General features: G+C 38.8%; 1 protein-coding gene across 1 annotated transcript; it reads right to left on the bottom strand.

The window, feature by feature from the left end:
• Window positions 1–10,201: 10,201 nt before the first annotated feature.
• LOC118347670 lies at window positions 10,202–10,900 on the bottom strand. Its single transcript, XM_035687689.1, has one exon. The coding sequence runs from the start codon at window positions 10,898–10,900 to the stop codon at window positions 10,202–10,204; it is 699 nt and encodes a 232-aa protein (XP_035543582.1).
• Between the last annotated feature and the right edge of the window lie 4,924 nt (window positions 10,901–15,824).

Here is a 15,824-nt window from a genome sequence, read left to right as displayed (position 1 = left end):
AGGCATTCATATCACGCGATTATAAATAAAAAAACAAAACTCATTTCCCTTATGGTTTATGTACTATATTGCAGCGAATCTGTCATGTACCTAAGATAACTACCATGTGTACTATACACACACGTATGCAGGAGTACTCATGAGTTTAAAGTTTCATGATGTAATCATGATTCCTGCGGCGTTAAAGTATATATTTCCATCAGCAAAGATAAGACATTTAGGAAATTGGTAAGTACTATATGTGCAAGCTTGACATGTGAACTAGCATCTATTATGCTTGTCGCTGAGGGCCAAGGAATTCCACCCTTCAATAACAGTTCATGTTCTGAAACTTGCTAATTAGGGGATTGCATCATGCCTTTCCAGGACTCCCATCACTCAGGGTTGGTGACTCAGAGGGTTGGAATATGATTCAAAAGATCTCTTTGGAGGCATGATCATTTCCAACAGATACCATGATACCAAAATGTTTTGCAGATTGATTTTTTTTTTCTTGACTAAAAGGGTCAAGAATTTTAGATGGGCTGCTTGGGGCTTTCAAATATATAACCAGATGCACTTATGTTCTAAATAGGTCTAGCTAAGTTCAGTCCGTAAACATGTGCCCCCCATCTCAAGGAAGATGGACCAATTTCGAATTAGATAGAATTTGAAACTCTGTTGCAAGGACTCCTTGTTTTCCTTACTTGTGAAGAAAATGCATTGGTGGAGGAGTGGACTTGGAGAGCCTATCCAAAGGAAAAAAGCAGAAAATATGGGAATTGAGTTGGAATAAAAGGGTTGTCGCCATGCAAAAGAACTGAGGAGAATCCTTCTTCAGTTTGACATACCGTTTGACATACCTTAGACAGCCATATGAGTCCTGAAGGCCTCAAAACCCAACACAAGGCTTGAGAACTTAAGATTTTTAACTTTTGATACCTTGGAGCGCCATCCAATCAATTATGACATTGGCTTCATTTTGCCATTTCAAGTTTGAGTGGGGTCATTACATAGAGTTCAGTGCCCTTATTTCAAACCTAAACTAGCTAGTGTAGATTCACACCACTATGCAAAATGAAGCAAACCTGGAAAAACAACATTGGTTTTGCGGACTGGAATGAATCTAAATTTGTTTAGAACAAGTCATACTGTAATGTATTGTTGGTGACTGAGAAAGGGAAAATAACTACATGGTGATTGGTATGAATCATCCAACAAACATAATTTTATCTAAAATAACCATCTGTGCAGTTCTGATTACATGAAATATACACATAGTGCAGCAATTTTACAGGTACTAATTGTTATATCTTCTCTTATTGACCGAAATTATATAAGTCATCCAAAAGCATATGTATTGTTTAACTCTCTCAACAGCTCGGATTGTGCCCAAGGCGATTCTTATTTTTGTAAACTATGTTAGTGGCTTGTTGTAGTCATTCATCTGACATGTGTATAAAATGATTTTCCTAAACATCATAGCCATCAATATATATATATATATATATATATGCAGAATTTATAAATGCCCTTTTCCCCACCAAAAACAGAGCCCATGTATATGATTTAACGATGCCTAGGGAAATTATTACTAACATTAATCTTCTAGATAATGCATCTAGTGGTTAATGCTCTTTAACCTTAGTCTAAAGGTGGGTGATGTTTCGGATTTTATTTACATATTTAGTCTTGGATTGTTCTGTGATTTTCTGGTAGTCTCTTAGATGCTACAATGTGTCCGATAGTGTTTGTATGAAGTTTATAGGGTCATTTATCATGCTCTCTCTCTCTCTCTCTCTCTCTCCTTCTCACTCCCTCTATAATAATTTACATAAAATTAGCTGATCAAACAATCCAAATTTGAATAGGTGGTAAGCGGCATTTAGAGCTACGACCCTTCATGTCGTTTGGATCCTAGTTGCTGAATAGAGTCAAAAGTCTCGAATTACAGCCAAGTTGTCAACAGGGGGAAGGAGAAACTTATTTGGAAGTAATCTATTGCAGATCATTGCGTATTTACTAAAGGTAATTTTCCTTCTTAGTTCTTTACAAATTTCTCAATCATATTCCAAGATTGATTATTATATATGCATGCCTCCTTTTGAAGAAGTATACAATAGTCATTTCACAAAGGATTTGCCTTTATAATCAAAATACACTGTTTTAACTAGGCTACTGAGAACCTGTACACGAATCCCCTGGTTAGTCTAAGTTTGTAACCGTAATATATTTAGTTCATTACTAACTTGAGAGTCAAAGCTTGATTCCAAGTAAGAATCTAATATTAAATTTTTTAATATTAGCTACTCATTGCACACCCAATTTCACTTACCTAACAATCTCTTTTCTATTATTTGGTGACCATAAGATGGATAAGGCTTGGATGCATATCGAAGATAGATTGCATTCCAATAGTTATGGTGAATGTGTTAGACAATTCATGACTATGGCTCAAGCCCATTCACCTGGATCTGATCGCATTAGATGTCCATGTAAGAGATGCCGGAATAGAGCTTTTCACACTTTTAGCCTAGTTGAAGATCATTTATTCATCATAGGGATTGATCCAACTTATACGGAATGGATATTTCATGGGGAAGATGATCCTTTCCTAGATGCTACATTTTCAGACGAAGAAGGTGATGATGCATCGGCTTCTAATGACTACATCGATGATGTCGATGATATGTTAGATGACATAAGGGTTGGGTTGTTCATGGATAATTCAGCTACAAATCAAGGAAATGCAAACAAATGATGGGAACCAAGGTGGGCCTAGTTTTAAAGATATGTTGCATGTTCTAGATTGGCCAAATACAAGTTCAAGAGCTTAAATGATGAAGATTCAGCTTTGATTCATTTGATGAACTATGGAAAGGGCAACAACAAGACTTAAAGGCTTTGGGCACTTGAAGGCTTTCAACTTATTTAATTCATTTAAAGCACTTATTTTATTAGTTTCGAATAATTGGGTTTATTATGGGAAACACTTAGGGGGGCCTATGCAAGGGCATGTTGGGAAAGTTATTATTTTATTGACTAGGGTTAGGGTTACTGTAGCGCGGCATTGTTCATCCAGGGGCACTTTTGGAAGATGGGGGTTTATTTTGGCTAGGGTTTCATTAGGTTTTCCTCTATGTAGCCTCATTCAAATCAGTTAATGAAGTTTATGAAATTTGATGAATTTATTCATTGTGAGTTGAGTTTTACTCCTCTTGTTCTTAATTGAACGTTTGAACTTATCAAAGGTAAATCACAACCTTTGTGGCGTTCCTCCTTTGTAATTTGGGTTCTTGAGACGGGTTCTTCAATGGGTCTAGATTTTAATATAATCTAGGTTCTTGAAACGAGTTCTCATCGGGTCTAGATTCTCCATCCATAGACTTGATTTTGGCTTTCTTGGGAAGTTTTCAAATTGACTGTGGGTTCAAGAGATTCCTTTCCCGCGGGTTCATGTCATTTGGTATCAGAGCAAGGTTTCCAATCAGGTCTGATTCTATCTTTTAGTTCTAGCATCCTTAAATTTAATTCTGGGGGCTTCATTGTTCTAGGGTTGTCAAAAAAAAAAAAAAAATAGAAACAAAAAGTAGGCTGCCGAAATTCTTAGGGTTTTTGAGTTTGGCTGAAATTTGCATCACCTAGGGTTTCAAAATTCTAGGGTTTCCTGCATCTCTAAGTGTAACACCCCTTCCCGTAGGATAGAGATATTACCAACATTTAAAACATAATGCCCGGTAAAGAGATTCATATTCTGAATTACCTCATTTATTGAAATTCATCAAAACGCGAAACTGAATTTAACATGATTGTTTTTTTGGAAACTGAACGAAATATAAAGAAACATAAACTAATCCTATGCATGACATAAAAGAAATCTAACTCTGGTGATAAAATCACTTATTCAATCCTAAGTCTTGGTACTAGAATCTATTCCTGGCCATCCAGCTCTTCATCATCATAGACATGATCTGCGAGAATCAGACATGGAAGAGAAACAAGAAACACACAAACATAATGAGTTGAATACTCAGTAAGTAGTACATCGTATCGTAAAATATAGTCCTTGCCTAACATACAATTCATTTCTAGGATACCCTTCAGAAAGCACGTACAACTTCATGAATTACAATCAAATACGTAACATGACCTTCTGAAAGACTTTACATACATATATCATCACAGATTTACATGGCACACATTTTTATTATTAACATAAGCGGAAGCATATATAAACAAAACATGTCATTGTGAATGCATAACATCTTGGTTATCTTGTATTAACATGAAGTGAAACACGCTTGTGTCCGTGTTTCCACTTATCTGGCATGACATGGAGTGAAACACGCTTGAGTCCGTGTTCCACTTAGCTTGCATAACATGGAGTGAAACACGCTTGAGTCCGTGTTCCACTTAACTTGCATAACATGGCGTGAAACACGCTTGAGTCCGTGTTCCACTTAACTTGCATAACATGGAGTGAAACACGCTTGAGTCCGTGTTCCACTTAACTTGCATAACATGGAGTGAAACACGCTTGAGTCCGTGTTCCACTTAGCTTGCATAACATGGAGTGAAACACGCTTGAGTCCGTGTTTCACTAAACTTGCATATCATGAAATGAAACACGCTTGAGTCCGCGTTTCATTTAACTTGTGGTTAACCACGCTTGAGTCCGTGGTACCGTTACATTTCTTATCTTTCTTAATGCATGAGATTTGATTAGGCTTCATGAACATCTCTAACATGGCATAATCTTGTACATGGTATAGCGTAATATGACATGGCATGGCATATTCTCGTTCATGACATATTCTTGTATGATTTAACATGGCACATCTTTGTACATGGCATATTCTTGTATGATTTAGCATGGCATAGTATATCGTGATATTACATAACATGCTATGAATGTTTTATGACGTTCCAAGGCATACATGACTCGGTACTACTTGAACATGGCATATATAACCTAAGCATTTCATGAACATGGCTTGCGTAATCTGACTATTACATGGCATACTTGACTTTGAACTACTACTTCAACATTTCATGGCTTTCATGTGAATTTAGTGACATTAAATCAATCAACAATAAATTCATTCACTCAAGCATAATCTCATATTTCATCAAGATCGAAAAGTAAACTAACCTTGACTTGCCTCTTAGTGTAGCGTAGTTAACAATCATAAGCACATCACTTTTTTTTTATACATAATAATAATATTCACCATACGCATTTATTAATATGATCGTACTATTTACCTCTTAGTGCTGCTTCCTGATTTCCAACTTGTAGAGCGTTACCTATACAAGGTACTAATCGTCACTAACCTTTCAAAAAAAATCCGTGTCATAGCATTCTAAATACTTAAAATCATATATAATAATATTATTCAAAACTCATAACATGTTCCTTAACTTCTATTTAAATTATAACTTAATAATTTTATAAAATCTTAATTAAAAGTCAATTGGAATATTAACTAATTAATAGACTCAAAAGATACTTACAAAATATACTTTAAAATTTATGCTTTAAAATCCTTTAAACTTATTAATAAAAATAAGCATAAAACTAATATATTTATTCAATTAAAAGCTTCGGCCCCACATAATAATCAGCCCAATTTAAACCTTAGGCTCGCATGAAAACAACCCACTTAACCCAAAACTATAGTTTCTCAAGTCCAACCAGATTTATAAACCAGTCAGGTTACAACTAAGTCCAGTCCCAATAAAACTCAGTCTAGTAGAAAGGGTATTTTGGGAAAAAAAACTGAAACAAAAGGATTTAAAAGGAAATAGGCTTACGGGAGAGAGAGCTGCGCGATGCTCACCGAGGAAGCGCAGTGTGCGACGGCGGCTCTGGGGCTGGGAGTGATCGGCAACGTGACTGGGGGAATCCCTATGGTGGTGCGACACCGAGAGAGAGAGAGAGAGAGAGAGAGAGAGAGAGAGAACAAGTGAGAGTTTAGAGAGAGGTGGGTTCAACGGGGTTGAGATGGCCGGCGTTTTCTGGCGCCAAGGGTAGGGCTCCGACGTCCGAGGGTGGTCGGTGATGACTGGGCAGCAAAGGCTCAAGCGGAAATAAAGTAAGTTGTTTCTTTGGTATTTTGAGGTGAGCAACACAGAGGTTTAGTGAGTTTCTTATAGGCGACGGGAGTAGACGACGTGAACTCTTAGGAGATTGGCTGAAATTTGAAATTGCCTAAACTTTAGGAACCGACTCTTTTGTGGATACAGTTTCTGAGAGGGTTTGAAGAGTTTGAATTGGAGTTAAACACGTACTTTGGAAACCGAAACTAGCACAGGGACTAAGTGGATAGAATATTTGAAGTTTTAAAAGGAAATGAATCACTAAAACGATCTGTTTGTTATCACAAAAATCTAAAAATAAAAAAATAAATACAAAGAAAATAAAATACCAATAAATAAATAAATAAATAAAATACTAGTTTTAAATCCTAAATTTAGACCCGTATGTTACAATCTCCCTTCCTTAAAAGAAATCTCGTCCTCGAGATAACGTACCTTAATCGAATAAATAAGGATATTTGATCCTCATGTCCTCTTCTAGCTCCCAGGTAGCCTCTTTTTCCGTGTGGTTGCTCCAAAGCACTTTGACCATCGGAATGGTCTTCTTGCGGAGTGCTTGAGCTTTTTGTGCAAGAACTCCAATTGGAAATTCCTCATAAGTCAAATCCTCGCGAACTTGAAGAGGCTCGTACTCAAGTACATGTGTGGGGTCTGGAACATACCCTCGAAGCAAAGAGACATGGAAGACATCGTGAATAGCCGACAACTGAGGTGGAAGGGCCAACCTGTAAGCTGCAGCTCCAATCCTTTCTAGTACCTCGAAAGGACCTAAATATCTTGGACTTAGCTTGCCTTTCTTACCGAAACGCATGATTCCCTTCATCGGTGCCACTTTCAAGAATACTTTGCTTCCTTCTTCAAATTGCAAATCTCGCCGTCTCTGATTTGCATATTTTTTTTGTCGCTCTTGTGCAATGGCAAGTTTCTTCCGGATGACTGCTATTTTCTCATGCATATCTTGAATAATCTCCTGCCCCAGGGTTCTACGTTCTCCCACTTCGTCCCAATAGAGAGGTGATCGGCACTTGCGGCCATAAAGAAGTTCATATGGTGCAGCCTGAATGCTTTCCTGGTAACTATTATTGTACGCAAATTCTATCAAGGGTAAGTATTTAATCCAGCTACCTTTGAAATCTATCATGCAGGCTCTAAGCATATCCTCCAATATCTGTATTGTCCTTTCTGACTGTCCATCAGTTTGAGGGTGGAAGGCTGTACTATAAGTCAACTCTATCCCTAACTCTTTCTATACACTCCTCCAAAAAGTCGAAGTGAAACGAGTGTCCCTGTCCGACACAATCTTAGAGGGAATTCCGTGCAGTCCGACGATTTCGCGTACATACAGTTCCGCTAATCTGTCTGTAGAGTACGTCATCTGAATTGGAATGAAGTGAGCTGTTTTAGACAACCTATCGACAATTACCCAAGCTGCATCCTGTCCTCCTGGTGCCTTAGGAAAACCTGACACAAAATCCATACCAATTTCGTCCCATGTCCAAACAGGTATAGGGAGTGGGTGTAATAATCCGGACGGCCTCTGATGTTCTGCTTTGACTTGCTGGCAAGTTAAACACTGAGCCACATAGCTAGCTATCTCGCGCTTCATACCGCTCCACCAGAACTGCTGCTTCAAATCTCTATACATCTTAGTACTACCTGGGTGAACAGTGTAGAGTGAGCGGTGAGCCTCTCTCAAAATTACATCTCTGATTTCCTTAACATTTGGAACGCATACTCTTCCCTTGAGCCTTAAGGTGCCATCCCCAGATACAGTAAATTCGGGCCTTTTTCCTTCTTGGACTTCTCCTCTGATCTTAACTAAGTCTGAATCAGTAGATTGGGCAGCCTTTATTTGGTCTATCAACGTTGATCCTAAAGTCAAACTACTCAACCGAGCTTGTGTATCCATAACCATCTCTATCCCTGCCCGGTCCATATCCAATAAAATATGCTTCTGTGGGGTATACATAGTAGCAAGGGTACCGGTGGAGGACTTCCGGCTTAGAGTATCTGCTACTACGTTAGCTTTACCCGGATGGTAGTTGATGTTGCAGTCGTAATCTTTCAAAAGTTCTAACCATCTGCGTTGTCTCATATTCAAGTCCCTCTGAGTAAAGAAATACTTTAGGCTCTTATGGTCTGAATAAATCTCGCACTTCTCCCCATAGAGGTAGTGTCTCCATAACTTCAAGGCGAACACAACTGCTGCAAGTTCTAAATCGTGTGTCGGATAATTCTCTTCGTAACTTTTGAGTTGTCTGGAGGCGTAAGCGATAACCTTCCCATGCTGCATCAAGACACAACCCAAACCCTTGAGGGAGGCATCACTGTAAATAACAAATCCTGTATTGCCCGAGGGAACAGTGAGTACGGGAGCTGTCACTAATCTTTTCTTCAACTCTTGAAAGCTTCTTTCACAGTCTTCTGTCCATAAAAACTTTTCATTTTTCCTAGTTAGCTTAGTCATCGGTGCTGCGATACTGGAGAACCCCTCGACAAACCTCCTATAATATCCTGCCAGTCCTAGGAAGCTTCTGACTTCACTCACATTGGTTGGCTTGGCCCATTTCACGACCGCTTCAACTTTCGACGGATCTACTGCAATTCCTTCTTTTGTCACAACATGTCCCAAGAAGGTAATCTCTTGCAACCAGAAATCACACTTCTTGAATTTCGCAAACAACTGTTCCTTTCTTAAGATCTGCAATACAACTTTCAAGTGGTCCTCATGGTCTGCTTGGCTTTTGGAGTATATGAGAATGTCGTCGATGAAAACTACAACAGACTGGTCGACATACTCCCGGAACACTTTGTTCATCATGCCCATAAAGGCTGCGGGAGCGTTCGTCAAACCGAATGGCATGACTAAAAACTCATAGTGTCCATAGCGCGTTCTAAACGCCGTCTTCGAAATATCTTCCGGCTTAATCTTAAGTTGATGATAGCCCGATCGCAGATCAATCTTAGAGAAAACTTGGGCCCCCTGCAACTGGTCAAAAAGATCATCAATCCTAGGTAGTGGGTACTTGTTTTTAATAGTCACCCGGTTCAATTCTCGGTAGTCAATACAAAGTCGCATAGAACCATCTTTCTTTTTCACAAACAGGACCGGTGCGCCCCATGGTGAAACGCTAGGGCGAATATAACCCTTCTCTAACAACTCCTGCAACTGTTCTTTAAGCTCCTTCAACTCGACTGGAGCCATCCGATATGGTGCCTTTGATATAGGTGCCGTTCCTGGTAGGATATCGATTGAAAAGTTAACCTCTCGATCCGGAGGCAGCCCTGGAAGGTCCTCTGGAAATACATCCGGAAATTCCCTGACTATAGGGATATCTTCAAGCTTAGGTCCCTCCGCAGGTGGTGCTACTAGACTAACAAGGAATCCTGACCCTCCTTGTCTTAGTAACTTAGTTGCTTGTAAAGCCGATATTAATAGAGGTGGGGCAACTCCTCTCCTTGAACAAAAACTGAATTCCTCCTCGCCTGGTGGTTTGAAAACCACTTCCTTCTTAAAACAATCCACACAAGCGTGGTTTCGAGACAACCAATCCATTCCCAATATTATGTCAAATCCCAGCATCTCAAAAATCACTAAGTTTGCTGGGAGAAGTCTCTCATTAATTTTTATGGGACAATTCCTAAGCATGGTATCACAAACTATATGTTCACCAGTAGGTGTTGCAACAGACAAAGAACACTCAAGATTCTCTGGTACTCTTTCATTCCAACAAACAAAGGTATGTGCTATAAATGAGTGTGTGGCACCCGAGTCGAATAAAACGGTAGCATAACGGGAGAATAATAGAATAGTACCTGTAACCACATCACTAGCTGTCTCTGCGTCCCCCGGGGTAAGGGCAAACACTCTAGCTGGTGCAGTAGACCTCTGACCACTCTTTGCAGCTGGAGGCGGCGCGTTCCTTGGGCAGTCTCGGGCCATATGGTTTGGTTGCCCACATCTGAAGCAGGCATTCTGGCCTACTAGGCAATTTCCCTGATGCCTCTTCCCGCAGTTCTGGCAGACTGGATTCGTCGCAAAGCTCTGAGGTAAACGTGGCTGGTAGCTGGGAGTAGGCTTCTTATTCCTATTGGGCTCAGGTAGAGGTTGATGGCGCTTCCTCTAATTGAAAAGTTCTGCATTAGCTCTCATGTCTTCCTCAATCAGAGTAGCTCGTGTGACCAAGTCGGTGAAATTACGAATCCTCAAGGGTATCAGGCGACTACGAATTCTCGGTTGCAAGCCCCTTTCAAATTTTTCACATTTCTTTTCCTCGTCAGGAACTAGATAACTAGCAAACCGCGATAATGCCACAAATGTCACGGTATAACGTTCCACCGTCATGGTCCCTTGCACTAGGTCGAGAAACTGCCTAGCTTTTGCTTCACGGAGTGCTGGGGAAAAATATCGATCTAGAAATGCTCGTTTGAAACGGTCCCAAGTGATGGATACCCCATCATTAAGTTCGAGCAATAGAAGTTCCCTTGTGGAGGTCCACCATTCATCAGCTTCATCTGCTAGCATATAAGTGGCAAACTCCACTTTCTGTTCATCCGTACAAAACAGAGCCCTGAAAATCTTCTCAATTCTTTTGATCCAACTTTCTGCATCAAGTGCTTCTGCTCTACCGTCAAAAGTCGGAGGATGCTGTTGTGTAAACTGGTTTAGGGTACAACCGCCCCTGGGAGTCTTGGCTACCAAGCCTTCTTCGTCAACAAAATACCGAAGAAGTCTGGTAGCAGCAGCAGCTATCACCTCAGGTTCATTAGATGGAGGTTCCGAGGAACCTTCAGGGTGCACGTTACGTCTAGCCGGTGCCATTATCTAACAACACCAATCATCCAATAAGCAAGTAATAGTTCAATCATTCAATCATTGAATCAAGCAAAACAAACCAACAACATCAATCATGATAGTAGATAACTTCTTTTGAACTTCGAGCTGGCCAGGAGTCATCCTAGGTATTTTCTATACTAGAATCATATCTTCTAAAAGTCTACAGAATCTCTCAACCTGGCTCTGATACCAATTGTAACACCCCTTCCCGTAGGATAGAGATATTACCAACATTTAAAACATAATGCCCGGTAAAGAGATTCATATTCTGAATTACCTCATTTATTGAAATTCATCAAAACGCGAAACTGAATTTAACATGATTGTTTTTTTGGAAACTGAACGAAATATAAAGAAACATAAACTAATCCTATGCATGACATAAAAGAAATCTAACTCTGGTGATAAAATCACTTATTCAATCCTAAGTCTTGGTACTAGAATCTATTCCTGGCCATCCAGCTCTTCATCATCATAGACATGATCTGCGAGAATCAGACATGGAAGAAAAACAAGAAACACACAAACATAATGAGTTGAATACTCAGTAAGTAGTACATCGTATCGTAAAATATAGTCCTTGCCTAACATACAATTCATTTCTAGGATACCCTTCAGAAAGCACGTACAACTTCATGAATTACAATCAAATACGTAACATGACCTTCTGAAAGACTTTACATACATATATCATCACAGATTTACATGGCACACATTTTTATTATTAACATAAGCGGAAGCATATATAAACAAAACATGTCATTGTGAATGCATAACATCTTGGTTATCTTGTATTAACATGAAGTGAAACACGCTTGTGTCCGTGTTTCCACTTATCTGGCATGACATGGAGTGAAACACGCTTGAGTCCGTGTTCCACTTAGCTTGCATAACATGGAGTGAAACACGCTTGAGTCCGTGTTCCACTTAACTTGCATAACATGGCGTGAAACACGCTTGAGTCCGTGTTCCACTTAACTTGCATAACATGGAGTGAAACACGCTTGAGTCCGTGTTCCACTTAACTTGCATAACATGGAGTGAAACACGCTTGAGTCCGTGTTCCACTTAGCTTGCATAACATGGAGTGAAACACGCTTGAGTCCGTGTTTCACTAAACTTGCATATCATGAAATGAAACACGCTTGAGTCCGCGTTTCATTTAACTTGTGGTTAACCACGCTTGAGTCCGTGGTACCGTTACATTTCTTATCTTTCTTAATGCATGAGATTTGATTAGGCTTCATGAACATCTCTAACATGGCATAATCTTGTACATGGTATAGCGTAATATGACATGGCATGGCATATTCTCGTTCATGACATATTCTTGTATGATTTAACATGGCACATCTTTGTACATGGCATATTCTTGTATGATTTAGCATGGCATAGTATATCGTGATATTACATAACATGCTATGAATGTTTTATGACGTTCCAAGGCATACATGACTCGGTACTACTTGAACATGGCATATATAACCTAAGCATTTCATGAACATGGCTTGCGTAATCTGACTATTACATGGCATACTTGACTTTGAACTACTACTTCAACATTTCATGGCTTTCATGTGAATTTAGTGACATTAAATCAATCAACAATAAATTCATTCACTCAAGCATAATCTCATATTTCATCAAGATCGAAAAGTAAACTAACCTTGACTTGCCTCTTAGTGTAGCGTAGTTAACAATCATAAGCACATCACTTTTTTTTTATACATAATAATAATATTCACCATACGCATTTATTAATATGATCGTACTATTTACCTCTTAGTGCTGCTTCCTGATTTCCAACTTGTAGAGCGTTACCTATACAAGGTACTAATCGTCACTAACCTTTCAAAAAAAATCCGTGTCATAGCATTCTAAATACTTAAAATCATATATAATAATATTATTCAAAACTCATAACATGTTCCTTAACTTCTATTTAAATTATAACTTAATAATTTTATAAAATCTTAATTAAAAGTCAATTGGAATATTAACTAATTAATAGACTCAAAAGATACTTACAAAATATACTTTAAAATTTATGCTTTAAAATCCTTTAAATACTTATCAATAAAAATAAGCATAAAACTAATATATTTATTCAATTAAAAGCTTCGGCCCCACATAATAATCAGCCCAATTTAAACCTTAGGCTCGCATGAAAACAACCCACTTAACCCAAAACTATAGTTTCTCAAGTCCAACCAGATTTATAAACCAGTCAGGTTACAACTAAGTCCAGTCCCAATAAAACTCAGTCTAGTAGAAAGGGTATTTTGGGAAAAAAAACTGAAACAAAAGGATTTAAAAGGAAATAGGCTTACGGGAGAGAGAGCTGCGCGATGCTCACCGAGGAAGCGCAGTGTGCGACGGCGGCTCTGGGGCTGGGAGTGATCGGCAACGTGACTGGGGGAATCCCTATGGTGGTGCGACACCGAGAGAGAGAGAGAGAGAGAGAGAGAGAGAGAACAAGTGAGAGTTTAGAGAGAGGTGGGTTCAACGGGGTTGAGATGGCCGGCGTTTTCTGGCGCCGAGGGTAGGGCTCCGACGTCCGAGGGTGGTCGGTGATGACTGGGCAGCAAAGGCTCAAGCGGAAATAAAGTAAGTTGTTTCTTTGGTATTTTGAGGTGAGCAACACAGAGGTTTAGTGAGTTTCTTATAGGCGACGGGAGTAGACGATGTGAACTCTTAGGAGATTGGCTGAAATTTGAAATTGCCTAAACTTTAGGAACCGACTCTTTTGTGGATACAGTTTCTGAGAGGGTTTGAAGAGTTTGAATTGGAGTTAAACACGTACTTTGGAAACCGAAACTAGCACAGGGACTAAGTGGATAGAATATTTGAAGTTTTAAAAGGAAATGAATCACTAAAACGATCTGTTTGTTATCACAAAAATCTAAAAATAAAAAAATAAATACAAAGAAAATAAAATACCAATAAATAAATAAATAAATAAAATACTAGTTTTAAATCCTAAATTTAGACCCGTATGTTACACTAAGTTTGTCAATTGCTTGGAGTGTCGTTCCATTGATTCAATTTGGTTGGTTTTCACAATTGAATATTGCTGTTTGTGGATGAATTAGAGAAAAGAAAAGAAAGGAAAAGAAAAGAAAAGAAAAGAAAAGAAAGGAAAGGAAAAGAAAAGAAAAGAAAAGAAAATTCCAAAAAAAAAAACAAAAAAGAAGATGAAGAAAAGAGAAGGTAGCATATTCAAAGTTGCTACATAGTTACAACAAAGAGAAAGAAAGAAATTTGTTGATTTAAACCTTATGATCAAAGGGGCTGCTGCATACATCACTCAAGTTGGTATCTTGTCTTATTGTTACTCTTTCATTCGTATAACTTCATTGATTCTCGTGTCATTTTTATTCCTTCATGTTTCTCTTGTTCTTGTTTCCTGAATCTAATTACTAGTTGGGATAAAACAAGGTTGCCTTGTCTTGATTGAGTTCATTTAGTTCTGAAAGAACTTGAGTGGAAAAATTATTGAGGTAAAAGGCAAGAGAGTGTGAGACTATTATTGAGAAAAAGCCAACTAAAAGTGAAACACGAGTGGAGTGCCATTATTTGAGTGCAAACACGTAAGGGAGTGTGTGAGGTTTTCCACTAACTTTCTTTTTGTGCAGCACATTATAATGTCTCATCGGAGTAGCTCATCACCAAGGGGGAGAGAATATAACTCATCCATTGTGTTGCAAGCTATGCAACAACAGTTTGAACAGTTGAACTTGGTGTTGGGTGAAGTGAGGGATAGTATGGATAATCAAGAAGCAGTGATTAGAAATTTGCAAGGTGAGAGAGATAGGAGGCGACGTGAGCCTAGAATTGAGAATGGGTATAAGAATGGAGAGTTTGGTGAGGATGAAGAAGGCTTAACATCTGAAGTTAGATTGGGTGGACATAGAGGAGTTAGGCATGGAAGAGGCCTTAAGGCAAACTCTGGGGGTCGAGATGGAGTAGATAAGAACCTTGAGAGCATCAAAATGAAAATACCATCATTCCAAGGTAGAACTGACCCTGAATTTTATTTAGAGTGGGAGAAAAGAATAGAGTTGGTGTTTGATTGTCATAATTACTCTGAGGAAAAGAAGGTGAAGTTGGCTGTAATTGAGTTCACTGATTATGCGATTATTTGGTGGGATCAATTAGTATCCAATAGGAGGAGGAATCTTGAAAGGCCTGTAGAAACATGGAGAGAGTTGAAAGCTATCATGAGGCGGAGATTTATACCTAGCCACTACTATAGAGACCTCAACCAAAAACTACAAAATCTTTCACAAGGGTCTAGGAGTGTAGAGGATTATCATAAGGAGATGTAATTGGTTATGATTCGGGGTAATGTAGTGGAGGATCGGGAGGCCACAATTAAAAGATTTTTGAGTGGGTTAAATAGGGAGATAGCCAATGGAGTTAAGTTGCAACATTATGTGGAGGTAGAGGATATAGTGCATATGGCTATGAAGGTGGAGAAGCGGCTAAAAGGAAAGGGTACATCAAGGTATACTTCGGTTTCTAGTATTCATTGGAAACCAAAGTGGGACAAAAATGATCAAGTTGTTATAATGGAAAAGACCGAACCACCTAAGAGAAAAGATTTGGGTGAGGCTGAAACCTCAAGAAAAAAAAAGAATGAGTTGAAAAACAATTGTGAGGCCGAGAGTTCAAAACAAGAGAAGAGTGAAAGAAAAAGAGAGAGTGAAAAAAAACAAAGAGAATGAGGCCAAAACATCAAAAGAAAGAGAGAGTGAAAAAGAAAATAGAGAGGTGGTTGAGAGTCAAGAAAAAAGAGATGAGCCACAAGAGGAAAAAGAAAGAAAGATTGCAGAGAGAAATAGAAAGACAAAAGTGAGTTTTTATGCTAAGGCAAACTTTTATAAAAACGAATTTAACGACTCTTTGC

The sequence above is a fragment of the Juglans regia genome, chromosome 2 (assembly GCF_001411555.2).
Source record: "Juglans regia cultivar Chandler chromosome 2, Walnut 2.0, whole genome shotgun sequence".
Classification (NCBI taxonomy): domain Eukaryota; kingdom Viridiplantae; phylum Streptophyta; class Magnoliopsida; order Fagales; family Juglandaceae; genus Juglans; species Juglans regia.
The sequence above is the reverse complement of the archived record's forward strand: the minus strand, read 5'-3'. Positions and strand labels throughout refer to the sequence as shown.

Bases quoted from the DNA above. Each gene is read 5' to 3' on its own strand.
- LOC118347670 (XM_035687689.1), bottom strand. From the start codon at position 10,900: ATGGCACCGGCTAGACGTAACGTGCACCCTGAAGGTTCCTCGGAACCT.